The sequence below is a fragment of the Ixodes scapularis genome, unplaced genomic scaffold (genome assembly GCF_016920785.2).
Source record: "Ixodes scapularis isolate PalLabHiFi unplaced genomic scaffold, ASM1692078v2 PGA_scaffold4__175_contigs__length_147842914, whole genome shotgun sequence".
NCBI classification, from domain to species: Eukaryota; Metazoa; Arthropoda; class Arachnida; order Ixodida; family Ixodidae; genus Ixodes; species Ixodes scapularis.
In genome coordinates, this window is record NW_024609879.1 from 90,280,673 (window position 1) to 90,308,627 (window position 27,955).

The 27,955-nt window shown below is 45.0% G+C and overlaps 1 protein-coding gene across 1 annotated transcript in view; it reads right to left on the minus strand.

Moving 5' to 3' along the window:
• Positions 1 to 27,955, minus strand: part of LOC121837810 — a 151,618-nt gene that overhangs the window by 92,002 nt on the left and 31,661 nt on the right. The window contains exons 4-8 of the mRNA XM_042293628.1: positions 25,215 to 25,338; positions 24,936 to 24,992; positions 24,711 to 24,820; positions 16,131 to 16,202; positions 5,576 to 5,718 (exon numbers count right to left, since the gene is read on the minus strand). Coding sequence (XP_042149562.1) covers positions 5,576 to 5,718; positions 16,131 to 16,202; positions 24,711 to 24,820; positions 24,936 to 24,992; positions 25,215 to 25,338 — 506 coding nt within the window. The remainder of the gene's footprint in view (positions 1 to 5,575; positions 5,719 to 16,130; positions 16,203 to 24,710; positions 24,821 to 24,935; positions 24,993 to 25,214; positions 25,339 to 27,955) is intronic.

Here is a 27,955-nt window from a genome sequence, read left to right on the forward strand (position 1 = left end):
GAAGAACGCGCATTGCCTCCCTCCAAGTGCATATTGAACACAACTTGGCTGCACTTTCCACGACTGCCGCTCATACCAGACCAATTGCGGAAAATAACGTCACCAAAAAACTGGAGAGGGTGATCGCCTCAACCGTCGTCCAAGCCAAACGTCTCAAATTGCGCACTCTTCTTGCATCTTATAGCAGTGTCTTTGATTTCACTGACCAGGTATTAACCCGTACCACACTTGTGGAGCATCATATCGACACCGGTGACTCCCCGCCCCTCAGGAGCAGACCATACCGAACATCCGCTGCAGAACGAAGATTGATACAAAATCACATCACTGACATGCTGGACAAAGGTGTGATCGTGCCTTCCTCTAGTCCCTGGTCGTCGCCCGTCGTTCTCGTAAAAAAGGAGTATGGTACCTGGCGCTTCTGTGTCGACTATCGCCGCCTTAACAAAGTGACTCGAAAAGACGTATACCCACTTCCCCAGATAGATGATACGCTTGACACGCTACAAGGCTCGTCGTGCTTTTCATCCATGGACCTCCGAAGTGGCTATTGGCAAGTTCCAGTTACTTCGGCTGATAAGCCTAAAACAGCATTTATAACACCTGAAGGCCTTTACCACTTCAACGTTATGCCTTTCGGGCTCTGTAATGCGCCTGCGACATTCGAGTGCATGATGGACGTTCTCCTTCGTGGCCTCTCTTGGAACATCTGCCTTTGTTACCTGGACGATATTGTTGTCTTTTCTTCAAACTTCGACGACCACCTATCTCGTCTCCGGATGGTCCTTGACTGCATTCGTGCCGCTGGGTTACAATTGAACTAAAAAAAATGTATTTTTGCCGCCAAGAAAATCAAAGTGCTCGGTCACCTGGTAAGCGCAGATGGAATACCCCCAGACCCAGACAAAACACGAGCTGTGTCCGACTTCCCGGTCCCACAAAATGTCAAGGACTTGAGAACATTTCTGGGCTTATACACGCACTTCAGAAAGTGTATTTCCGGATTTTCTCATATCGCTGAGCCGCTTAATCAAGTGCTACGCAGAGACGCATCTTCTGAATGGGGCCCACTCCAGTAAACATCATTTGAAGCACTCAAGACAGCATTAACGTCGGGTCCAGTCTTGGGCCACTTAGTCGAAGGTGCCGACACCGAGATACGCACCGATGCCAGTGGCCACGGTATAGGCGCCGTTCTCGCTCAAAGCCACAATGGCCAGCAACGTGTCATTGCCTATGCTAGCCGAACACTTAACAAAGGCGAACGCCACTTTTCGACTATCAAAAAAAATGCTTAGCCGTCATCTGGGCTGTCTCCAAGTTTCGTCCCTAATTGTACGGATCCCCATTTCGTATCGTGACTGATTACCACGCGCTTTGCTGGTTGGCTAGCCTCAAGGACCCCTCGGGACGTCTAGGTCGTTGATCCATAAAGCTTCAAGAATACCTTTTCACTGTCGTCTGCAAATCAGGGAAACGACACCTCGACGCTGACGGATTATCTCGATGTCCTCTTGCTGACGATACAACCATTTCTCTCCAGACCTCACATGCTACAGCAGCTCTCGATAACGTCGACATGGCTTCAGCGCAACTGTCTGACGATTCCATGAAACCGCTGATTCATTACTTACAAGGCGTCGCAACATCCTGTACTCAACGCACTAAACGACGCGCCCGTCTCTTTATTATTCAGAATAATGTCCTTTATAGACGCAACAACGAGCCCCACGGACGACAATGGCTTTTTGTGGTTCCGAGACATTTACAGAAAGAAATTATTCAAGCGAATTTGACGACCCCACAGCCGGTCACCTCGGCTTTGCTAAAACGTATTTCAGAATACGCTCTAGATTCTTCTGGACTGGCACGCACCGTACCATAAATAAGTATGTTCGCGCATGCCACTCATGCCAGACCAAGAAAAGACCACAACAGCACCTACTGGGCCTCTCCGACCCCTTTCTCCACCGAACCACCCATTCGAGCGCATTGGAATTGACTTTGTGGGGCCCTTCCCCCAGTCACAAGCCCAAAACCGATGGATCATCGTAGCTATCGACTACTTAACACGCTACGCCGAAACCAAAGCGCTCCCGACCGCCACGGCCCTTCATGCTGCCGATTTCTTTCTTCATTCCATCCTTCTCCGACACGGCGCCCCCCAGTCCATCATCACAGACCGAGGAACGCCTTTTGTTGCAAACCTCCTCCATGAGGTTTGCCGCCTTGCAAACACTATTCATGACATCACGACCGCCTACCATCCCCAAACGAATGGCTTGGCAGAATGATTTAATCATACTCTATAGCCGATATGATGTCCATGTATATTACTGACGATCAGGATAACTGGGATTTTTTTTTGCCCTACGTTACATATGTTTATAACACCAGCCGTCAAGCCACTACTGGTTACTCCCCTTATAATCTCCTATATGCTCGCGAGCCGTTATCTACCACTGACACATTGTTGCCATATATAGAAGATTCTTCTCTCGATAATTGCGCCCAAGACGTTTTCTACCGTGCTGAAGAAGTCAGACAGCTCTCACGTATTCGCACGCTTGCATCACAACATCAACAAATCATTCGTCACGCCCGAGCACCACCCTCCAGTTTCATACAATATCGGTGTAGAGGTTCTTGTTTGGACACCGTCCCGCCAGCCCGGAAAATGCGAAACGCTCCAAAAACAATTCCGAGGCCCTTTCCGTATTTCTCGCCAGCTGTTACCTACGAACTACGAAGTAACTGCGGTACTTCCGCCACGAAACAACCGCACCATTTCTACTGATATCGTCCACATCGCCCGCCTCAAACCCTACCACCGACAAGCTCCCTAAACACAAGGGCCGGTGGACCGGCCCTCTTTGCAAGGGGAGGTACCTGTTAGGACGAAAGAGGAAGCTGGATTTCGACCGGTGCCCGCAGATCTCGTGCAGCGCTAGAAGCTCGTGCTGTGCTCGGCCGTTGCTCGAACCGTTATGTTGGCGACACCACTGTAATCGCTCCTCGCTCATTGTATAAACCCCATCTATTCATCAACAGTCTTCCAATATATATATATATATATATATATATATATATATATATATATATATATATATATATATATATATATATATCCACACACACACACACACACACACACACTCCGAGAAAAAAGTTGGCCTCAAGGGACTAACGGCAGCATTTGGTCCTCTGAACTCCCAGTTGCTCCCCGAAAGGACCATCTGGTTCAAGCTAGGTACCGTGCGCAAAAGCTGGGGACTAATTGCGCTCGACTGGGACTAACCGATAGGCCTGCGCGAGCAAAAGCAGCCATTAGTCCCCCTCAGACAGGGTGCATCTGTATGATTTAGTCCCCGAAGGCAAACGGAATGTTCGCCAGGAGAACGGGTGATATTTCGCTCGTCTTGGGGATCGGCGAGACAGCCCGGCACGGCTGAAATTGCTGACAAAAGTCAGACGAAACTGGCTAATTTGTTTAATGTGCCACGAACGTTCAGACATTAAATGATAGAGCTTCGCGCGTTGTGCGGATGCGAGTTAACGAATGTGTTGACTCTACTTCACCCAACTATCTCGTCAAAAATGATCTGTATGCATTTCACAAGTCCCAATCACGTAATTTACCTTGACGCCAAAAATGAGCATTTATCCAAACGCAACATCTCCAAATACTAACACTTCTTTTTTTTTCCTAAATGAAACTTAAGAGTTTGTAGAAGACGCGCTTTCAACGCCGGAGTTTCGCAGTCAGAATAAATGGTCACTTCAATCGCTAAAACCGAGTTACTGAGAACAAGTCGAGCCTCGTCTCTGCGTCTCCCCGTGACCAACCTTTCTTGTTAGCCCAATGTCGAACTCAAAATCCGCAACGACACACTTGATGCACGGCACGCTCCACTGAAAAAGCACATTCAGGGGCAGTGTCTAGATGCCTTCATACGATCGTCGTCGCTGTTTCAGATAACATTTTAGATGAACAACGAAGAACGAACCGCGCCCGGATCGTCATCCATGGCAACACCGTGCTAATACAAGACAAATGCGAACTCAAAAAGAAGGCCACCGAGAAAACTGAAAAGAAAGAGAGTAAAAAAAAAAAGAGAAAACAAAATGTTTGCTTGTACGCAGACTTGTACACGTTACTGAAAAAAAGTAACTGATTACAATTACAATTACTACAGTAAAAAAAGTAACCGATTACCGTTACTGATTACTGCCTCCCAGAAGTAATTGAACAATTACTCCAAAGTAATTGATTACTTTTCAAGTTACTTTCACGTTACTTTTTATTGCGATGACAGAAATACACAAATACACAGTAAAATATTGCGTACACAATTTTGTTTGGTTATTGTTCCTTTTTTGTTTAAATAATAATTGGGTTGTGTGTGTGTTTATACAGCCTAGAACTTGGTCTGCCTCAGAGGGGCGACGAGTCTCCCAGCTGTAGATCGGCAATTTAGCCAGTGCGGTACAACCGCTAGCCTGGGGTCTTTAACGTGCACCACGCAGTAGTGATACACGACCGCACGCCGGTACGATGCTCATCCTTTTTTTGTTTTCAGATTCGGACCTTGTCCTGTAGATGACGCGTCGACCTAAGGAACAAAGCCCACTAAAAAGTCAATAGCGAGTTCCCGCTTCCCGTCGACTTTATCAGCAATCTGCAACGAGATCCGGAACTCCCCAGCCAAGGCTGGTGGCGCGCTTGTAGAAGAGCGTGGCGTAAAAGAAAAAAGGATTTGACGACTAATCCTAGTTTTATTTTTTTTAGATGTTAAAAAAATGTCAATCATTTTTGCTCCATGGCTGAGTGACTATGCTGATTTTTGTGAGAAAAAAAAATTGTGGGATGAAAAATGTAATTGGTAATTGTGTAATCGATTTTGTAATTGATTACAGAAAAAAGTAATTGAATTACTCCGAGCGTTACAGCTTGACAAATGTAATTGAAGCGTTACAAAATTACACTTAACTGTAATTGATTACAAGTAATCAATTACTTGTAACGCGTTACGTACAAGTCTGCAGTTGTACGTCACTTGACCGGCGTGTTGATAATGGCGACCTTCGACCTTCTCCCGTCCTTGGGAGCGTACGAGTGTTCGTGTGTCGTGTGTAGTGGGGAGGGGACGGGGGGGATTCTTAAGTTTCGGTTTGCTATCGGAGTGCATCTGGGTCCCGGCGGCACCGCGCCCCGTGGAGAGAGAGTGCAACCAACCTCTGCTGCGCTCTCATCGCGCGATGCAGCAGAGGCTGGTTGCACTATCTCTCCACAGACGCGGTGCCGCCGGGGCTCAGGTGCGCTCTTTTTTTCTTTTTGAAAGCTGCGATACCTTGCTTAGTTCTAATGATATTGAGTTCGAGCGTTTCTTTGGTCTTTTTAGGCAGCTTTAAGAAACAGCTTACCCTGAACATTGTAAGGAACGTAAATTTGAACATGAAACTGAAAATTTGACTGACCATTTTGAAACGGAGGAAAATGCATTTGCAATGAACAGTTGTATTATAACCTCGTAAACCTTCAATCAAATCTAAAGATACTGACGAACGCACTTACTTTGTTGACAGAAGGACAGCATCATATGATTCGTATGATGTCTCTTGTATCTCCTCTTTAAGGTTGAAAAGTGTAGCACTGGCGTCGAGATAGGAGGTGCCATCATACTCTATTAATTCATACAACTTTTTCTTTAGGCCTTTCTGGAACGTAAAATAAAGATTAAACCAGAACGCACCTTTAAAGGGCTAGGAAAGTCGGGAGCTTGTTTTTGCGCGTATTAATGAGGACGTTTATGAGCCATGTCATAAATTTTAAATAATGCTTTCATAAAAAAAAAAAAATTAAAAAAAAACACAACGCCCCTTTTGGCGAAGTCGTGGCCTGAGTTGTGGAATCAATCAAGTAGCAGATTTAAAAAGGAGTTTAGACAAAGCAAATTGAGAAATTATCTTATTACCAGGAACAAACGTCGCTATTGTGCAGTGCTCCTGAAACTTAACACCGCCACCCCATTACAAAAATAGTATAATTTTGCGAGCGGCTCAAAGCCAAATTTGGCACTACAGCAGATGGAATATATTTATGAAGCTGGGTTGTGATTGTGGAGTACAAACTTCACCATGTAGTTTGACCGGTACGCCTTGGACTAGCACAACACTTGTCAAAAAACGCGCCACTTGCGCCGGCGTTTGGTTCCGGGGCTTTCTACATACGCGGAAATTTTTTAAGAACGTAATTAGGAATAAACCACCACTACCAGAAATATTTGTGTGTTTATCAATACATTTTGGTATACATTTGGTTCCCATAATTTGCTATCACCGACATTTTAGCCACGAGTTTAAGAAAAAGGAGGTTATGTGCGCCTGTACGAGTTCAGTCCATCAGCCGTATTCACCAGTCGTGACTAACTAGCGCTGTTTTAAAACTAGTACCGCGAGTAAGTATTAGCGAACTAAGAGAAAAAATCAGCGACTAAGCATCGACCAGTTCTGCGGTATTCACGAGCGCGAAGCTAGCGGGTGACTATCTAGTCAGAACTAAGCAGCGGAAGTGGCATAAAAAGATAGGTCACGCGCACGCGTACTTAAACGCCGCTGCGTAAATTGGTATTTTGTCTTATAGAAACTAATATTTAAACGTTTATCAGGAAGAAAAAAGTTACAGTGAGAGACTAATTGCCCGAGACAGAGTTTTACAAAAAAATAATTACAAAAACGCAAGGAAGAAATACGGAAGCCGCATTGTCAGCGACATAAACAAATATGGAAGTGCCCATAAATGCGTTTTTTTCTCGCCGTGCAGCGCCCCGCTGAGATCGCTTTAGCGGTGTCTATGCGGTTGAACATGAATAGTTACACAATATTTGCTCCTCCAATTCTTTCTACATGTGTCCCCCAGCGTTTCGAGACAGAGTAAGTGCTTTGTTAGCGCTGGCAATCAGCGGTGATACGAGTCGGCCATGGCGCTGAGCCGCTAGTCACCCGCTAAACACAGGCTAAACTAACCCTACGCCATGACTAATACTTGTTGATCGATTTCTTAGTCGGTCGGGGCGACTAGGCCCTAAACACGACCGGTGAATACCAAGCGCTCACTTAGCGGCGACTATATCGCTCGCCACGTGATCTTTTTAGTCGGACGTCGCCAGTCGGTGGTTAAACAGGCGCTACTCGCGCCTGGTGAATACGATTGTGTTTAAAAGCAAACGGAACTCACCAAAACATACTTAAGTGCCGGGATATAACATGAACATAAAAACATTAAGTTTCCCTGGCCTAACTTTCTTTAAATATTTACGACACGACGCATCATTTAGTTGACACCGATCTCGAAAGATGCTTGTATTTCGAGTAGTTGGTTCTAAAATAGAAGCCCAGTTTCCTAATTCAAAACAAGTCTCGCGTCGTACATTTTGCTTAATCGTTTTTGTTTTTTTTCGGGGATAGTTCTTTTTTTTCCTTTGTTAGACACAGCATTTGAAAATGTATTTTGGAATTTAATGTTTCTTTAAGTGCATAAATATCGCAACTTTTGCTATCAAGTAGTATTTCAAAGGTAAGTACGATATAATAAAATGCAATACAATTTATACATATGAAACGTCTCTCCTATGAAAATTTAGATGAAAGCATAAAAATATTTAAAAAAAATTGTCAGTTAATGCGACCCGTTAAAACTTCTCTTAAACCAAAATTTTAGGAGCAAAAAAAAAAACTCCCCCAAATGTCGATGTATAGGCTTGCTCATCTTGTGTTATAGCAAATGTGCCACAACCGTGATGTCGGGAGGAGGGCGCATAATTTTATTTATTCGCAATCTGTAAAATGCATAAGTCAGAGAGTAGAAAGTGTATACACTTATTTGCGTAAATATGGAAACGTCAAGGCCCATGCAGCACATGGTACTTGCCGATATTCACGTCGGATCGGGAAAGTCATGCGAGTACAATTCCGACCCTGCCGATACTGTCGTCGTATCGGGACACTCGTGCCGGTACCATTTTGACAGTCCCAATTCCGGGAGAACATCTGTTAGGTCGCGCCAATGCTTAGCAGAAGGCAAGGTGGAAGGATGGAAAATGCAGCTAGGCTCCATTAACCTGATGGTGCACAAACCGTTTTTCCGTAGATGTCGTTCCTGAACCGGCAATGGTGGCGTGATATTGATGGTGTCATTTTCGGCCGATTTGAAAATTGTATTTAAAGATAATTGTATTTATTTTGCCTATCATTTTGAAGATATTTTTAATTTTAGCAATCAGCGATAGATTTACGGTGGAAACTTTTGCGAGTAAATTGCCGTTATTTTTTGTAAGGTAATCAACTAAAATTAGATTTTGAGATCTACGTTGAACACTCCCAATTACACCTGAATTTGTCACTCCAGTACAGTTCCAGACAACTGAGGCATATTCAACACGACTACGCACCAGTGAAAAAAAAAAAAAAAAAAAAAAACGAAAAATACAAAGTGGTTTAGAAAAACCGGTGTCACTCGTGTAATGGCTCCCAGCACTCTAAACGAAGCATTCGTAATTGTAGTCACGTGATGATTGAAATTAATTGCAGGATCTATAAAAACGCACAGATCACGGATGACCTCAACGCGAGTAATATTGGTGGAATCTAATACATAGGGAAAACTCAGAATTTCACGCTTCCTAGAAAAGGACATAACTTTCGTCTTTGACTCATTTAAGAGTAGGTCATTTGAAAAACAGCACGCCGAAATAGAATCTATATCATGCTTTGAGAGGAGGGGCAAAGGAGGCGGAAGAAGACACGGAAGAGGAGGAGGGTGCAGAACCAGTTTTGCGAGGAGTGGGATCTCTATTTGTACATATATATACTATATGTTTCTTTCTCATATTGTTTGGCACGGTATATCGCGAAATCAAAATACGTGCCTCTAGAGCTGCGCTCTACCTTCGTATTACAGGGATTTGTGAACGTATTTCATATTCTTTAATGATTATTCGCTAACACTTTCTTTAAAGCGTCGAACGTTTTATAAATCGAAATTTCTCTTTAACTTTACGCGCTGTGTTAGTTTTACTTTGCAGAATTTTTGAACTTTTTACGTCGAAACAACAAAAAAACATTAATTTCGGATCAAATTACATTAAAGCAAATCATATACAAACGTTTTTGTCTTTTGCAGACGCCACAAGGCGGTGCTCTAGTCTTTGACGCCCCAGCGAACTTCGTCTCAAGAAAATTTGATTGGTATCGTCTCAGCGGTACACTACAGGGTCTAAGACATCGAAGCATACTACAGTGCAGGCTTACTCAACCTTCGTGACCGCAAGAAACCGTGTCGTCAATCGCTTCAGAAACTCTTGTTCGCCCTGCTGCTGGAGCTGGTTATCCAAGTGATGGACGGCATTGACATACGTTTGGCTGATCAAGGGAAAACGTGTGCGTGACCTACGACGCCGTCGCGATGCACGGCAATACGACCTCCATAATACAAAACGTCCAACTGCGAATACTAAGTCGGCGTAATTGCCCCACTGCCTCTGGCGCGAAAAGTAGCTCAGAAAAAACTCCCTCGCGATGAGCACTAAGAACGGTCGAAACAACGATATCTGTAATGCGAAATTAGAGTGCAGCTCTTGAGGAGGAGGAGGATAGGGTACGGAGGAGAGGGCATTCCCCTCATACTCCTTCGCACCCTCTCCCCCTCACCTCCTCGTCTACTCCTCCCGTTCTCCTCCCCTCCTCTTCCGTTTCCCTCCTCCTCCTCCTTATTTATTACTCCTAATCCTCTCCCCTCCTCCTCCTGCATAGGTGGTCAATTTTCCCGCTAAATCTTGCAGAGAAACTAAATTTGCTCATAGATGACGTGACACCGTCATGTGACGTCATTTTCCACGCTAAACTTGGCAAGGAAAATTATATCGAGTTGAGGTTACATGACTTCAATTTTTCTACTAAATTTAGGGGGGATTGAATTGCTCTTAAGATCACGTGACATTATTTTACCGCTCAATCTAGCGGAGGAACTGAATTTATTCGTAGGCTTCGTGACACCTAGTCATGTGACGTCATTTTTCGCGCTATATTTAGCGGGGAATTGAGTTGCTGTTGAGGTCACGTCACGTTAATTTTCCTGTTAAATCTATCGGAGAAAATGAATTTGTTCATAGGTGACGTGACACCAGGTCATTGACCTCATTTTCCCCGCAAAAATTGGCGGGTTAACTCAGCTTTCTGTAGACCTAGTATTCTTGTATTTCTAAAAAGAGTAGGTTGATGCCATTCAGGGCAACCATGGATGCTACCAGAAGGCACATCGGGAGCCTTCGGTTCCTTGCGTAAAGAGTGTGGTGTATGAGAGACCGTTAGCATGCGGGATCAAGTACGTGGGACAAACCTGGAGATGTGTTAACGACCGGTTGTTAGAATATAAGAGCAATGCAAGCCCAAAAACATCGAACTCAGAAATCGCAAAGCACATTCCGGAATGCAACAATTGTTCTCCATACTGGTCAGAGACGGGAGTTATACAGAAAGAGCAGAATGATATCGAGACAGTCGTGAAAGAAAGAAAAATGATAAAGCCTACAGTAAACTGCATAAGCCCAGCCTCGGTGCAACTGGGAAGTCACGTCAAAAAGTTAATCAGATTGTAAACAACACCTTCGAGTTTCCTTTATTTTTGAGGAGGAGAATGATTTTGGGAGCGGTGTTAATATTTAACACCGCTCCCGGGTTGGGGAACAAAGCGCATTAGTCGCCGTGTTCCTGGGGTCACCCAGATGTAGGTTCCGGAACCCTCTCCCTTCGTCCTTGATGGTAACGGCATTATATTTTGGGATTGACCGCGTGGTCTCTTGTAAGTGTATGTATTATCTGTTTTTGAAAATGGTTTAAATATAGGAGATCTTTCCTAAAGTTGAGGCTTGGGCGAGTTGGTACATACTTCGGAAATTAAAAACAGCGCGGAAAGACGAGGACCAGACAAAAACAGCGCTACGTCCGTGTCACTTCTTTGTCTGGTCCTCGTCTTTCCGCGCTGTTTTTAATTTCCGGAGATCTTTCCATAGAAGGTGGTTGAAAATGATGGTTTTGTGGGTTGGACGGTTTGGTTTCTTGTGAATGTCTAAGCACTTTGCATTTGAAAATGCTTCCAACATAGGAGATCTTTGCGTAGAAGGTGGTTCACAGTGGCTTTGTAGGTGCATATACAATGCTTGAGAAATAAAACCTTGAGCTGAGGTTGAAACGTTACCTTCTGTGCTTGTTTCTTCTACCAGAAGTTGTTTAGTTCTTTTTCTGCACCACAGTCTCATTTGTCAATCGACATGATTAGGTATACCACAAGCTCACCTGCGCACTTATAGTCCTTTCGCTAGGTAACTTCGTCGTCGATCCCAGAGAAGGGAAGTGGGTATGGCGTCTTCCTAGACAGCGATTTGGATTTCTGGCATTAAAGGGTTGTTTCTTTACGGTAGTCCAGATATGTATTTTGTTTCTAGGTCTTTCTGGAGGTCGTCATAGTCTTTTATCGAGTTAATTGGTTGAACAAGCGTGAGGTGGCCTGTTTATAGCACAGGAGTTGAGCTTATATGCGAAACGAGATCATCGATGAACAGCAAAAAGTGTAGGGTCAAGGACATGGCCTTGTGAAATTCCCCATTAAACAGATTTGGGTTGTGATGGGGTGGCTCTCTGGTATATACATTGTACTCGGCTGAGTATGAGCTCTGATAGCCAAACTAGGATTTTGTCTTAAAAACCGATCACTGTCTGTAAGCTCTTTTTGAAAAGGGAATCATACAGACTTTATATCTTACATAATATTATTATTCAGCATTCCTTGCTTTGTCTCAAAAGGTGCATTAGGAGAGCTTATATACAAGTCCAAAAATGAACTCGAAAAAGAGAACTTGGTATTACGAAATATTCAGTTACCAATCCAATAAATTTCTGAAACTGCAAGCGACAAAAATGTAAAGAAACAAAAAATCTCGCTCTAGACGCATCTTACCACAAATATATTATGTACAGTCAGGGACAAAAGTCTCCAGGACACGCGAGCTGCGACTGAAACGCATTGCTCTGCCATCTGCCGGTGGGTCGCCTGGTTTCGAGATCACAGAAAAGCGCATGCGCGTCCTACTATGCCTGCCAACATGTGCGCTTTCCCGCTCTTCTGCGGCGCGGCGCCTAACTCGGAATCGGGCGCGTGGTACCGCCTCGGAAATTGCGCTTACTGACATGGCACATATCAAGCAAGAAGTCACGGCATCTCAACTGAGCGATAAGCTCAACTGGTTATAAAGCAAGGTGCACTGACACGGCGAAATGCGGCGAAATGCCCCAGGCGGTATCTCGAGTTTCGGAATGTGTAGCAGACGCTCGTCAGCCGCCAGCGCTATCTCCGAGGCGGTACCACGTGCTCGATTCCGAGTTAGTCACTGTGCCGCAGAAGAGCGGGAAAACAGACATGTTTGCAGGCAGAGTAGGACGCGCATGCGCTTTTGTGTGATCTCGAAACCAGGCGACCCGCCGGCAGATGGCAGAGCGATGCGTTTCAGCCGCAGCTCGCACGTCCTGGAGACTTTTGTCCCCGACTGTACATTATTTACGAGGCTATTCCTGTGAGCATTCATAGTAATATCTCCTAAAAGTATTTGAGGTCATTAAATGTGCATCATACGAAACTGATTGCAATTAAGTAATCCTGGGACTTAAGTTTACTTTTTATGTTTGTGATTAGACTCCTGCATTTTATGTACGATTCGGGTACGAGTGTTAGTAGTTCCGAAAAACGAATGTACAGTCAGCACGGAATGAAACCCGAACGCCGGAACGCGTGGCCATCGATACAGGCCGCTCCACCTAGAGGGCCCCTGAGAACTAATGAAAACGCATCTGGGTGCGAGGGTGCGGGTCCTACTAAGATGTCCTCAATCCTCGCGTAGGGCGTTTGGGACTTCCGCGTTTCGCCGGAGGCGCGCTGTAAGCGCCGTCTTTCGGTGTGCTTTTCTGTCGCCGCACTGTCGCCCAGTCGACACCGGGCGGCCGCTTCACCTGGCTATAGCTCTTTGCGATAGGTCCTGCTGAGACAGGGTGATGAATGTATTCCGCTCCGGAATTGATACGCCCGGCATATCGGTGGTTACCAAAGAGAGCGACAGCAAGCTTTCTAAGAATCAACTGATAACCTCGCACGAAAACATGCGTATTGCTCATAAAAACCGAGGCATCCGCGTCAGTCTGTTGCAGCATTTCTTTTTTTTTTTTTTCATAAAGGTATGGTCGTGCGAACACACGAATTTTATTTCGCGTTTATGACGTTTCACTATTTCTCAGAAACCGCGCGTGGCACGTCGATCACCGCAGCGTGGTTCCGGTGACACGTCATCAAGCACTACGGGTCTTGGGTGCACGAAATGTTTCAACTTTCATTTCGCCCTTGCGATACACAACGCGGTAATGAATGACAGCGCTGAAGAGATATCACTGGAAATCCGATACACAAAGTGAGTGACAGTGCTTTTTTGTATCGTATGTGACGGCGCTTACAGCGCGCCACCGGCGAAACGCGGAACTCCCAGACGCGCCGCACGAGGGTCGAGCTCATCTTAGTAGGACCCGCACCCTCGCACCCCGGCCCATTTTCATTAGTTCTCAGGGGCCCTCCAGGTGGAGCAGCCTGTATCAAGAGCCACGCGTTCCGGCGTTCGGGTTTTATTTCGTGCTGATTGTACATAGTGTTTAACGGGTACCTCCTCCTAGGCGAGCGTTGTGTCAGCCTGCCATCCTTCTGTGGCTTTAACTCGTAAGGAAATCGCCTTTCTGCAATCGTTTGGGTGTGGTTGATGATGATGTGTGTCCTTCGCGTGCTCGGGTGCCCCCGTGCGAGTGTGGCCTCGACTCGAGCTGATGCCCCGGGCTGTTCTTTTTTCTTCCTTCAATACATCGAGATGTGAGTTCGCGCTAGAGCCACTCGATCTAGTTTGCTCTTGTCTCTTCCCTCTTCCCTCTTAACTGTGCCTTTCTATTTGTGCGCAATTTTAGCCATGTTCAATCATTACCAACTTGCCCAACTAACCACTTTGCTATGGGAAGCCTGAGCCGAGCGGGGCTGGCTTGCGTCAGCCATGACGAAGACCCACCGAAATGTCCTGCGTAATCCTATGTCTGAGAACGTCCACCATGTTGGAATATTTGACCTATATACAGCGAGGCAACCGTCTGTGGGCGTCGTCTTTCAGCTGATGTAGGTGAAATAACGGACGTTTCCGCTCCTGTGTGGACGAGTAGGCGTTGACGGGAAACGCGATCCGTTATTCGCAACTTTCAGCGATGGTGGTACCGCGGTGTAAGAATTGTGGTCCCTAGCTCCTGAATGAAAGGCCTCAGAATAAAGGTGCTTCCCTGCACCTTCTTGACGTGAAAAAATAAAGTGAGGCTCTAACACTGCTCGTATACAGCAAAGATTACTTACGCGCCGCAGACCCCGCCTCGTACTATTTTTCTATGACGATCATCCAGATGACGGGCATTTTGATAGGCACCAGTGCACCCCCTATAGGTCGTGAAAGCTACGAATAAACAAGAGACGGCTTGCTTTTGGTCGCACGTCACTTGCCACCTATAATGACGGGCCGCATCTCTTTTCTGCCAGTCGCACAGCTGTTGGTACTTGCGTGCGTTGTTGCCAAATGCCGGGTAGAACCAACAGGAAACGCTCGTTGTCACTGTGAGCTGCAACCTCGAGATGGGTTGCGATGGCGACATGGGTTTTGATGTCAAGGTGAAAATATTTCTTGGTGGACGCCGCGAGCTGCTACCCGTTGTGTTGACTGCCTAGATAGCAATTTTCAGGGCGTCTATGTCGGTTCCTAGGGCTCGCGTAGTGGGACACTGATGGGAGTTATCAGTGACGCTTGACAGGCTTGGCGTAGCATACGCAATGACGCGGTCCACCACCCCAGGAAGGCGATCTATGGGCAGGTCCGTTGCTGGGGCAAGGGCCATGCCAATCACTTGGGGCAAGCGCCGGAGGAACAATTCGCATGAAGCATTTGAGAGGATCCACGGTCGCCCAGCTTCTTGGTGTTCATGGTGGTTTGGCACCCCAGATGCTTCTGACTGTCTTTCTGGCGAGCATTTTCCACTTTATGTAGTCGTAGAGGTCGTCAGGAGGAGGCGTAACCAGGACATCGTCCAGTTTATTAGCCACTTCTGAGGGAAGGACGGAAACAACAAGATAGCAGCAGGAGACATGGGTTGTGATTCGCCGTAAGTAAAATTGGGCTTCCAGTTGGAAGAACCCGGCCCCAGGACTTTTTGCCAAGAAGGACGGAAAGAGGAGCTGGATGGCGGACAAGGTACCGTCGTCGTTGGAAGATGTTGCCTGCGCTACTCTGGCTCCTGATGATCGGACACCCGGGTCACCAGTGTTTCGGTAGGGTGTTCGATGTACAAGAGAATGAATTGGCGTCCGTCTAAAGCTTAGGCAAGAGGCGATATTTTACTTTAAATAGAAATAATCAAAGCAAAAATGATAGTCTATAAACAGCCGCACTTTTCAGTTAGTAAAAGCGTGCGTTTATTCCATGGCACGAAACTTCCGCACGTTGACCAGCATCTAGATAACATGGGCAAGGGTAGAAGGGAAGGAGTTATGATCGGGAGGGCAAACAATTTTTTTATCTGTCCTACCGAATATGATCCCTTCCGTTCGGCCGTCCCCCGTTTTTGAACTATATCCTGGTCAACGCGCGAAGATTTTCTGCCCGGAATTAAACATTCGGTCGTTGCCGAATGAGTGAGTATGATTGTGTTCGTGCACGTGCTTCATGTTTTAATATTTTTTTTCTATTTAAAGTACTCATAATGACAACACGCTCTCTTTAACCAGACAATCTTCGCGCCGGCTCGTGCGAGTCGGCGCGTATGCTGGTTTCTGCTTTGGGGTGCTGGCACGCTCCCCTTGTTCAGCTGTGGCTCTGCATACTATACACTTTTCGGATAATTGTAAAGGAGACAACCGCTACCTCAGGTATCGCAATTTTCGGTAATTTTAATGCATAAAATGAACTAATTATTTGTGACACGTGCAGTTTGATAGAGAAAGCTGTCCTTATACTTACCGACATTATTTGTACAGAACATAATTTGACTTTCAAATTCGGACTGGTCATAGAAGCATATCGAATGTTGACCTAAACCAAAAAAGGTGACGATTAATTTAACCTTGCATTATAATAGACATAATTACATTTCGCATGTAAAGTAACTAGAATTTACACGTATAGATACATTTATTCGAAGCACTGAGTATGATGACCAGTTTGTTCCCCCAGTCTATATGATCTCCTAATGCGTTTACCTTGAACGTATACAGGCTTTATTGTGGTGGATTAGGTTGTCTAAAAATAACAGTTTTAACACTTTTTAGATCGAGGAAAGCGCGCGCAAATGGTCACTTAGGAAACGGAATCTATAAAGCAAATGCTACTTCACAAGCGTAGGAGGTACGCGACATTTATGCCAGCAACCAGAAGTTTTTTTATATTTTTTTTTTGCAAATTAAAATAATGCAAATCGAGATATCAGGTCGCTTTCTCGGCCAGATTATATGGTGTCTTAAAAGCTTCCTTCAAGCAAAGCAATCAAAGCTCAATTTTAAACCTGCCTGTTCAATACTCAATTATTGAGCCGGATCGAATTCGTTTGCTTGTTAATTCAATTCGGTTTTACATATATTGATACATTCCAATATCATTTCACGCCTTAAAACGTTTTTGTGGCCACCGCGGTTAATTGCTATTTTAACCATTTGGCTACTTTAGCTCTCTATGGTCCTTAACATGTATCTTGTCGGTTCTTAAACAACAAAAATGTAAATGCTTGGCGCTCCTGAAAGTGGAGGGTGGTGTAATTTATTTAATCCAAATGCAGTCTAGAATATGGGATATGTCTTCTATTAGGGTGTTTAACGAAACTAGAGGGCTGGGGTAACATGGTAGCATAATAAAACCAACATAACCCCTAAACCAATGACAATTAAGTTTTTCACGCGCTGCTAAAAAGAGATGTGTCGTTACGCAAGTCGTTTTGGAACGAATGAAACGCTCATGAAAGCGGAAACGAAAGGAACAATAAACAATACGGTGAAACACAAAACTCCACAAAAGAAAAACAGACTTGTTCCTGAGAGCTAAAGGGAAACAAATATTTCCCTTTTAACGCACTGTAGCATAACAGGACACAAAGAAATGAGATTTGCAACGGAGGGACACTGTGCAATATATGCGCCTCGCACACTTTAATGAATTCATAGACTGCGTGAGTGTTTTTTGGTTACTTAGATTAGGTGCGATGGCACTTTGACATGGTACATTGATTGTTAAGGATAACCTTTATTCCATTATTCCACAAAAGTTTATAAAGCGTGAACTGTAAAGCAGAATGATTGCAGTACAAGTAAAGGCAGAGAGGTAAGCACACCTTAAAGGGACACTGACCGGGTATTTATGCTCGCCGAGGTTTCTAGTTTTCCGAGACATATGAAAGCCCAACTACCCAGAACAAAATTTGCGGCTCGAAATTCGTTTTCTTTCGGCCAGAAAACCGACGAGCAAGAACTGGCCGGTTTGAGTCGCGCTCAATCTCTTTTTCGTGGTCACGGGCCGTTTCCTAAGGTTAGACACAACCACACAATTTAATCAAAGTCGTGGGTCATTCAAGGCACACACTCAATAGAAAAAATAGAAAACCCATTTTTTGTGTATTCTAAAAACCTGCAATTAGGTTGATTGAAAAAAAAAGCTGCACAGAAAGCCGGGAGCATTCTGTACGTTCACTGCGTAATTCTCAACATGGCGTCGTTTCGCGTATCGTGGGACTAGCGGGGACGGCGGTGGCAGCGGACGACGGGCGTAAGACCTCTACTTCACAATTGTCGTTCGCGGGATTGGCGAATTCTGTCTGCCTTTAAAAGAAAAATTTAAAACGGATCAAAAGAATTGGTATTCATCCCGTACGACACGCCCTACCTCCAAGCCGATTTGCACGAAGACGTCGCCGAATCGTCACCCCCTTCTCATGGCAGAAGACATCGCTCGCGCAAACGTCAAGCACGAAGTGCGTACTGCGAGTTGAATATGCACGCGAACTATTTCTTTAGTAGCTGCGAATGTGGCCAATGCGTGGTGCTGCCCGGCTTCGACTCGGGAAAGCGGTTCAACCTACAGTAGGTCAGGGGATTCCATCGCCGGAGGGGATAGCGAACGGACGTGCGATGAAGAGCTCTTCAGCGACTATGATAACGACGGTTTCAAACCGTGGTGATGCTGGCTTCCGCGGTTTGCCAAGCGACTACGCGGTTATTTTGCGCTCGATTCCCTCCGGCGAAGCTTTGAACCGCAGGAGGGGGCGGTGGTATTGAGTAGAAGATTTTGTTCGGCCGCTTAACCAGGTGGGTGTCCGGGAAGAAGTGGAGGGCCTGGGCGCCTTTGAAATGGGACATGTGTGGCTCCTAATGCTGCACACTACTGCAGCCAAGGAGAAGCTCCTGGCGACAGGGCACTTGCAAGTGAAGGACCGCTTGTGTCTGGCCATCGACCCCAACAAGCGGGGATTAAAAGACAAAAGTTCACTGGGTGGCGTTTGACGTGCCCGTGGAAACTACCCGTCGAGCCTTCGAATCCTACGGAGAAGTTAAGGGAGTGACCCGCGAAAAGTGGAAGGTCGAGGGCCTGTCGGACGTGGACACCACAACAGTCGTCGTGCGCCTGGCGCTTCAGGATGGCATGACGCCAGAATCCCTCCCTCACCAGTTCGGGTTCCGAGGAGGCACAGAACTTGTGTTCGTTCCCGGGCGCGCGCCCGTGTGCCTTCGCTGTCGTCGCTCGGGACACATACGGCGTGAGTGTAGAGTGCCTAGGTACGAGAAATATCGAGCCTCCGGGCACGACGCAAGGGACTGCGTGCGGTCGTACGCCCGAGGCGTCGCCAGCCATACCACTGACGACACGGGCATGAGCCACGTCATGAACGAGGCTGAGGCAAAGGAGTCAGCGTCACCCACGACGATAGCTCCCTCACCAACAGAGCTTCAGACAACGGGGGCGGACGCCAGCACGGAGCCGTGTGTCGCGCAAAATCAGGCGTTGACCACTCCTACGGCACTGGGAAATGAACTCAGTGGCGAACCTGCGAGCGAAGTGAAGGTGACGGCGCAGGAGGCACCGGACGCGAGCGACACGACGAAGGCCTCCGAGGGTGAAGACGTGGGTGAAATGGACTTCGAGGCCAAGGCTGCCAAGCGACCGTTCAACGAGGCGACAGTGACGACCGACGCGGCTCGCCCTCGTTCTGAGCCGGGGCTACAAGAGGTGGCGAACAAGGGGGGGATGCCGAAGAGGTGGCCGTGGCGGGTCGTCGGCTGTACACCGTGGCGGCTCGTCGGCTCTACCCCTAGACGACGAGCAGTGACTGTCTGGTGCTGCGGCCGCTCCCTTTCAGTCACATAGGTGAGCGCTATGCTCGAGGTTTGTAACTTGCTCAATGGTAGTGTCTCTTGAAGGTTCATTACGTGTCGCTACGCTGAACGTGCGGGGACTCCCAGCTAGGCGTAGGCAACAGCAGCTCTACCGACTGTATACCGAGCATCAGTTAAATATCGTGGATTTAAGAGACCAAAGTAGAGAGTGAGGTCAAACCGACAGTGTATTGCGGTCGTTTCTGTCGCGCTATGAAGACTGCGTGAGTCACGCTGTTGGTTTGTCGGCAGGTTGCTGCTTGTTCCTTAAGAAAGCTGTTGTTGCTGTCGTCCACACTGTTACGACATGCCCGTCCGGGCGGTGTGTTATGTGTGATTTCACCGCTTGTAGTCCTGAGTGGCGTAATTTGTGTTTATGCTCCCAATAAACACGATGAGCGCAGAATGCCTTTTTAAAAATATTTATGGGTTTTGTCAGTGCGATCGACTTATTTTTCTAGGAGACTAATTGTGTTTGCAAAAGGGCGTGCCGCTCCAACGGATGGCGCTACAGAGATGCCAGTGTTATGGTTTAAATAACCTTATTGGGCACTGTGAGTTCGACGATATTGCGTGCTGCGTGCCTCGTGCAAAGTGTCTGATGTACACCCACTCGCTAGGCACCAGTCACGCCAGGTTGTACTGAATATACATTTTCTAGGATCTGCTTCCCCTGTGTGGTCGTAACTCGGTCGATTACGTTTCCTTTAGCAATCACTGCCTCGTTAGTTTTCAATTAGGTGCCAAGGAAAACCGGCACCTTTTTCGTGAGAACAGTGGAAACATAACGCGAAGCTGATTCGAGATGTGTCTTTTCGGAACGTAGTCAAGGAGAAATGGCAGGAAGCAGAGCTGAAGGAAGGTGTGTGTCATCGAGAAGTGGGAGACCTTCAAGCTGGAGGTAAAAATCAACGCCATTGAGAAGGCGTGTTCCTTGAAGTTACAAGAAAAAGAAACGAAGATCTGTTGCGTGATAACTTGAAGAAGCTATTACGGGAAGAATGCCGAACTCGAGGTCTTTTTTCTGAATAACATTATTAACCTAAAAGCCCAACTCGGGATTATAGATGGGGAAAGATATAGGGGGGACCGCTATACGAGCTCGTTTCGAAAGATTCTTGGTTGGAGAAGTACCCACAAAAAGGATGGTTGCCGCGGTAAAAGAAATACGCGCGCGGCATTGAAATAGTGAAAATCGAACACCATGGCGTTCTGTCTGTCGAGAAAACTTTTATAGAAAAGGCTTTCGTCCAACACTACACGGAACTTTTCAGTCATCATGCCTCAAAAAAAAAAAAAAAAAAGAACGGTGTTTGAAAGCGAGTTCTTGACTTTACTGATGACAATATAATGTAATTTAAAAGTTTTCTAGAAGAACCGAAAAGCTTGTTGGAGATAACAATTGCAATAGAAGATTTTAAACCTGCTAAATTGCCAGGCCCAGATGGGTTGATGGCACTTTTCCCTAAGACGTTTAAGCATGAAGTTGCAGTTATTTTGTTAGACGTTTTTACTGAAGCGTATGACCAAAAATTCTTAGCGCCATCGTTTCTGCGTACGTATACGGTATCGATTCTTTTGTGTGACGATCCCGTTTAACTTCGTAGTGTAAATTCTTATCGTCCTATAACGCTTAGTAACATAGACTACAATATACTAATGAAAGTCCTGGTTAGACGATTGCAATTCGTGATCACGAATGTTGTGGGGCCGCAGCAGATGTGCTGCATACAGAATCGAAGTATCTTAACTAACATTCATGTCGCTCGCAGTATTTTGGAGTGCTGCGACTCAGAGATGAAGAAGGTTGCGATGTTACAGTTAGACTTAGAAGAAGCCTTCGACCGCGTGTCTTATGATGTCCTCTTCAGTGTTTCGGAACATAAAGGGGTAGGATCTAAAATGTTGGGAGAAGTGCGGATGGCGTACCAAAACTGTACAACGATCTTCATTGTCAAAAATGTAAGCGAAGGGATCCCCATCAACTCTTCGGTAAGGCAGGGATTGCTCGCTATAACCACTATTGTTTGCTTTGCGTATAGAACCCTTCTGTTTGCGCATTATTCATGAACAAACGCTCGCGGTTTTACTCTGAACACGTGTGAAGTCCAAATACTGGCTTACGCGGATGATATTGCGATATTCTGCGCGAATACATAGAGTCTTAAAAAGTAATCGAAATCACCAAGACCGTCTGCCTGCAAACTGGCTGTTCAGTGAATTGGTCAAAATGTTTGGGTTTCTGGCATGGCGAGTGGCCATCCAAGCCGAGAGTGAACGAAAATATCGAATGGGAAACCGTACCGACCCGCTATCTAGGCGTCCCACTAGAGTGTTACCGTGATAATGCCCATTTGTGGCGAAAATAAATTGATGAGTTACATGATAAAGCAACGCAGAGCGGTTGCCGTCATATGTCAATGTTCGCACGCGCCACGGTGTGTAACCTATTTTTTGTTGCAAAGGTATGGCACCTACGTCAAGTATTGCACTGCTCTCGTATTTCCATTCAAAGGTTGCATCGTGTTTTCGCGGTTTTCATTTGGGCCTGCTCTTGGGAACGTACCAACCGAGTGAACCTCTTTCGACGTGTACGATCTGGTGGCCTCTCTTTGGCCCATCTTTTTATTCGACAAGTTGTTGACCGTTTTATCTTCCTGCGTGATCAAACCAGTCCCTTTTTGCGTACAATTTTTCAGGTTCATTTGTGTAACGCCTTACCTAATTTTATTGCTTCGTCTTGTGACGGAGGGTCTGGGCCACTAAGTGCCTATTTAAGAGAAGTAGTTAGTGCTTACAGAGTTTTTGTTGATCGCTTTTTGTTAGACTATTTATGCAATGTGTCACGAAAACGTCTAACGAAGGATTTAATAGAAACGTCTTTTTCACCTCCCATTTATCAAATGCTGTACAGTAATCTCCCTGGGCAGGATGTACTCTGTAGGGTTAAAAAAATGCTGGTACCCGCTAATATGAAAAAGTTTTTCTTTAAGTTACGTGCTGGTACTCTGTCGGTTAAAACATGGTTACATGAGTAAGGTGTGCACGTTCCCTGGTTGTGAATTGTTTTTGTGTAAGCAACCCGAAACTATCGAGCATGTGTTCTTAAACTGCTGGGATGCAATGTTTTACTTGAACATTCTTCAGCGAACGTTGAAAAAAGATCTTCCTTGGATTGGGCATGAGATACGGTTTCTGCCAGTTGATGTCACAGTCTCTGTGCCATATGATTCTATTATGGTCGCAGGACTCCACAGCATCTGGAGGAGCCGCATGGCAATGCGGCATGCAGATGTTGGCGCTGGACCTGTGTGCCTGTATTTTACTGAGAGCATTCTGAAAATTAGGGGAGTGTACAGCTTTTCAGGAGATGGCCCAGATTGGTTGCCAGTCCTAGACAACCTGCCTACAATAAGATGTGTAGAGGCACTCCGCGCTCTCCGAAATTTGACTGAAGTGTTTGTGGACAGCGTATCTGTATATTAATCCTATGTATACCTGCCAATAAATAAATAAAAAAACAACCTAAAAGTAGCTCAGTGTAAAGATGTCCGCTTCACATGCAGCGGAACCGGGTTCGATTCCCCAGTGTGTGCCTTTTTTTTTTCCCCAAGCATTTTCTGATATTTACATTTATTTTTCTACAATTATCACTGAAAAAAAAATGTTGTGAACAAAACCCCGCTGAACTAAATGGTATGGGATTTCCTTTTCGGCACCTGCGAACTCAATGTAATCACTTTCCAGAAAATGCAACTATTATATAAATCGAGTAGCGTCCGCTTCCCGAGGTGCCCGCAAATGTTCTACAGGAATTGCAGCCAGCCATTGATCGCGACCCGTTGATCTTTCGGAAAATTGTGCAGACTTCTGCCGCACGATGGCAGTTCTTTGGGACGCAGGACATGTGAAGGAGTTGTTCGCGCAACATCTTGGGATATTCTTTTCGGAGCCGATAACGTAAATTCACCACGGGCACTCTCTACTCATCTCCAACTTCTCAATGTACAAAAGAACTGATCTTGAAGTACAGAACAGCCAGCGGAGCAAACATACCTGCAAAGGAATCGCACGGCAAACAGTTCTCGCCATGCAAAACGCCTGCTGCGCTAAAGAAAAAAAAAAAAAAAAGTGAAGGAAAAAGAAAAAAGCGCGCGGGTCGGGTGTAGCCACGTGACTTCCGGCACTCACACTCTCCTCTCCACTTCTCCGACCTCCGTGTGCGAGTTTTAATTTCGATTTCAAACAGTTGCTTTTTTTTTTTTTTTTGGCTTTAATAAAAGAGTAAAGCTATACGCACTCCGGAGTGCGCTTCGGACGGAAATGGCTATATGCACTCCTCGGAAAGCTCATGGCGCTCAGGCCACCCTTTTCGGACGACGCGTGTATCACTGGGGAGCTCGTTAACACAGCCCCCCGCCTGCGTTCACGTCGCTTCGCGGCGACAGTATGCGGCTGCTAATTACAAAACTTAACCAGTACACGCCGCTTCGCGGCGTCCAGCCGCCAACCAGCCCAGCTGCCCCGATCGCACCGCCGGAAAGGGGTCCCATAACATTTAGTTCTGCGAAGTTTCGTCGACAAAGAATTTTTTAGTGTTCATCGCAGAAAAGAAGTGTAAATATCGCCCAATGCCTCGACAAAACAAAATGTTCGACAAACAAAAGTCGGCCCACCGCGGATCGATCCCGTGTCCACTTACGTACGAAGCAGACACCTTAACCAATATGCTATGCATCCGCTTAGAAAACTGCTAGTGACCATTCGTTTTATACGAGATTAGCGGAGTGCCTATAGCCATTTCCGTCCAAAGCGCACTCCGGAGTGCGTAGAGCTTTATTCTTAATGAAAATGTGCGCGACTCTGGAGCAAAATATCAATTGGGTAGTATTCCGACACCATAATGAATCACCTGGCAAGAAATGAAAAAAACATTTTTGGGGGGTATCCGTGTCCCTTCAAGGCCCGTAGGGCTATGCTCCCCTACATATTTTTCATTGTTTATAAAGAAGCACGTGAGGTCTGTATTAAACTAAAAAATGCATATTTAGATCCAAATGTATGCTGGAGTGGATCGTTACAGTATTTCCATAAATAATCGGTCGAAAACCAAACATGATAGCTTTCGCCATTGACGATCCGCCCTACGTAGCTCTGGTAGAAAATGCGTGGCAAAAGTACTTACACCAGCCATAAGTACACCGAAGTAAAGTGCTGCAGTTAACGGCTTCTTTCGTTTCCTGTGATTGTCAGTATCCACCATCATCAATATTTCAGGGCGCACCAAGTCGGGAACTGCGACAGGTTGGAAATTATGAATTTTATTATGTTTTTGGAAAATGCGAACGATTGAATAACGAACAGGAACAACTAACTAATGTGCAAATTGAATAGGCGACATGTACTTTACCTTGTATATCCCTCTCCTTGATGAGTTGAGCGGGTTGAAGTGGCGTAACTGCAAAGTCTAAGAAGTGTTTATCCTTATAGGATTAGATTATCAGACAGTATTTGTAATATATTTCTGGAAAATGTATTCGTGTAAATGAAGCTGATATACATCTAGTGGAAAAGGTAAAAGAGGCTTTTATTATTGAGCTTTGTTTTTTCTCCATTCTTACAATTCTTAATACATAAAACCATATGACATATAGCAACTAACATAAAAATGACGGAATGGTTTACTCACAATCGCCCCGTGTATTTGAAAAGTGCTCTTCATCTTCAAAAATTTCGTGTGGAATGCGTTCGGCACTAGATCTCCCAGTAATACTGATTGGTCTTATTCGTAGTGAGTCACGGATAATTCCATGCTGTGAATATGAGAGAGACAACAAGTCATTTACTTAATGAAAGTAGCCAAGGCATAACATTAGTGAGCAGTTTTTTACACTGAACATTTGGTGTTTTTTTAACTTTTAATGAAGTAAGCCAGATAAACTCGAAGCCCTAGAAAATACCCAACGTGTTTTGGCGGAAATAAATATTAGTAATTACTTTTGCTATACTGCAAACTAGATGCGCCATACACCTATGGGTCATCTAGCATGAGAAAATGATTTTCGCGACATTACTTATAGTGACATAGTGGCATTATGTTTATCAGTGAGTTGTCTTTTGTCAGAACATTTCATTTGCCAAGAATGGGTATGACTGACTTGTTTGAATGACTAAAATAATGGTTACTGGGAACGCGAACTGGTGAACTGTCGTAGTGGAAAAAACATTGAGACTGTAGGGACGAAAATGGGACAAGACAACACTTTATCAAAACTCAGCTGCAAAATTTATGTTTCCGTGTTAGAGTTTGTTGAGTAGTTGTAATCTATATAAAACAAACGCGTTAAGAAATCTTCAGTTGAGATTTGAGACCGTGGTGTCGAAATCATTGTCCCTAGTCTCAAGGTTTTTCTTCCTTTGTGAATATTTAATGCATTGTTTAATATTTTGACCAATATTCTTAAGCTAGAATATTCGTCCGGGGTATTTGAGTTTTTCGAATCGACAGGGTATAATACCCATAAAAGAAGTCTGACACCCCCGTGGTACATCGTTTGCATTGCCTCGAAGTGCGAAGCTAAATGTTTTCTTGCGCGCGAACGCAACACAAAATAATTTCTGCTGTCGTTCCTTTCCATCACGTTTCTTGTTTTTAAGCGGTCTCGTATATCGTAGAAAAACTGAAACTTTTAGCAATTACATTTATTGAACTTGCACTACGCCCCATCTTTTGAGATATCATAATGCAAAGCCTGAAATAATTGTAGCAAGCACATAGCCCTTTCAATGCCTATTGCCTGCTCCTGGCATGACAACTGAAAACTTCTGAACTAGCTGCACTGCGAGTGACCAAACATTAGTGGTGGCTAGGGAAGTCAGGCATACTTTTCTCGTGAGATTATTTTCACTAAAAATCAGAAACATTGAACAGACAGAAAATTCTGCACGTAATATAATTTTTATTTCTTTATTTTATTAGAATATTTTATCTTTGATGGTTTATGGCGCTCCACCACCGGAGGTGAGGTCGAAGCGGCGTCTCCACAAAAGAATAGAATCCGCGCCTGTCATTCTTGGATGCAAGCAGCAAACCCCTATGCGGACACCTCCAAACCAATCACAAAAAGAAAAAAAAAACGCTTGAGATTAAAGAGTTGAGAACTTCTTATTTTACGTCACCAAAACAATACCTCAATATTTCAACTAGCTATGAAAAGCTGTGGTGTCCTCCACACAGCCATGGCACCTATTACTGTACTGTCTGTGATCTAGCGCAAAAGACTGTGTGAACGCAAACCTCAAAGAGAAGAGGCTCCCGCGGGTCAACGCGTGACCACCAAGCGAAAAGCAAGAAAATGGCAGATGGTCGGTCGTCTGCCGATGTTGAATCGCAAGGTTTGGCTTGACGCTGAAATAATCTGGTATATTTTCTCTTCAGCTTCTACCGTTTCAATAGTTTTTACGACACCTACCCCGGAAAGAGACTGGTTACCACATAAATAGAAAACTGTACTAAATTGTGGCTCGTCATCAATGGTTGTCTCATAAAAACGAAACAAACAAGAGGAGAATCACGCCCGTGGTCTTGTCAAAATGTTTCTGTTTCGGGTCAGCGAAATATAGGAAGAATTTAATTTTGTCTAGTATATGTCATCGACTCGGTTTAAAACTTTGCATTTGTGTGTTTTGGATTTTTTTTGTTGCAACTACACCGTTCACGATAATTTAAATGCGAGTGTCATATGTAGCAATTATTTAAAGGTATTTAGGAAAACGTAAACATTAATTTGAGAGTATAAAAGCCAATTTAACAAATTGAATGCTAACAAACACATCCATACATAATTTTTAAACCAAGTACGCGTGCTTAACGAGTCGTTGCTGCAATGCAAGAATAGCTTCATTTTTTTCAAAACTATGCTTTGGTTTATCGGCATTGGTAATTAACACGTATTTGTCGCGTGGATTGATAAAAATGTCTTCAATATACTTTCAACAAGTCCCCCGCTTATTGCAGCACTTCGTTGTTTTGTTTTTCCTCTAGATACAACTCATATTGTGGTATTTATCTAAACAATAAACAAATAAGAAAAATACAATTGATAACGCAATGCAACACAATTAAAGGACCCCTTGTTCCCCTGGAAGAGGGGAACAAGGGGGACAAGGAACAAACACAAATCTCCAAACACAGCCACGTGACTAGCTGTGACAGCTAGGTGAAAAATCCACCTGGTCTCGGTATCGAACCAGGCAACTCTCCAATTCCACTGGAGGGCTTTACCGACTGAGTTAACGAGGAGTTAGACTTCGATTGAGCAAACGAGTTTTAACAGCTGCCACAGGTCTAACACCAACAAGGTCGAACAGCTTGCATTTTTAAGGTTAGGATTTATAGTGCACTTAAATGCAAAGGTGCAAGCGAGTTGG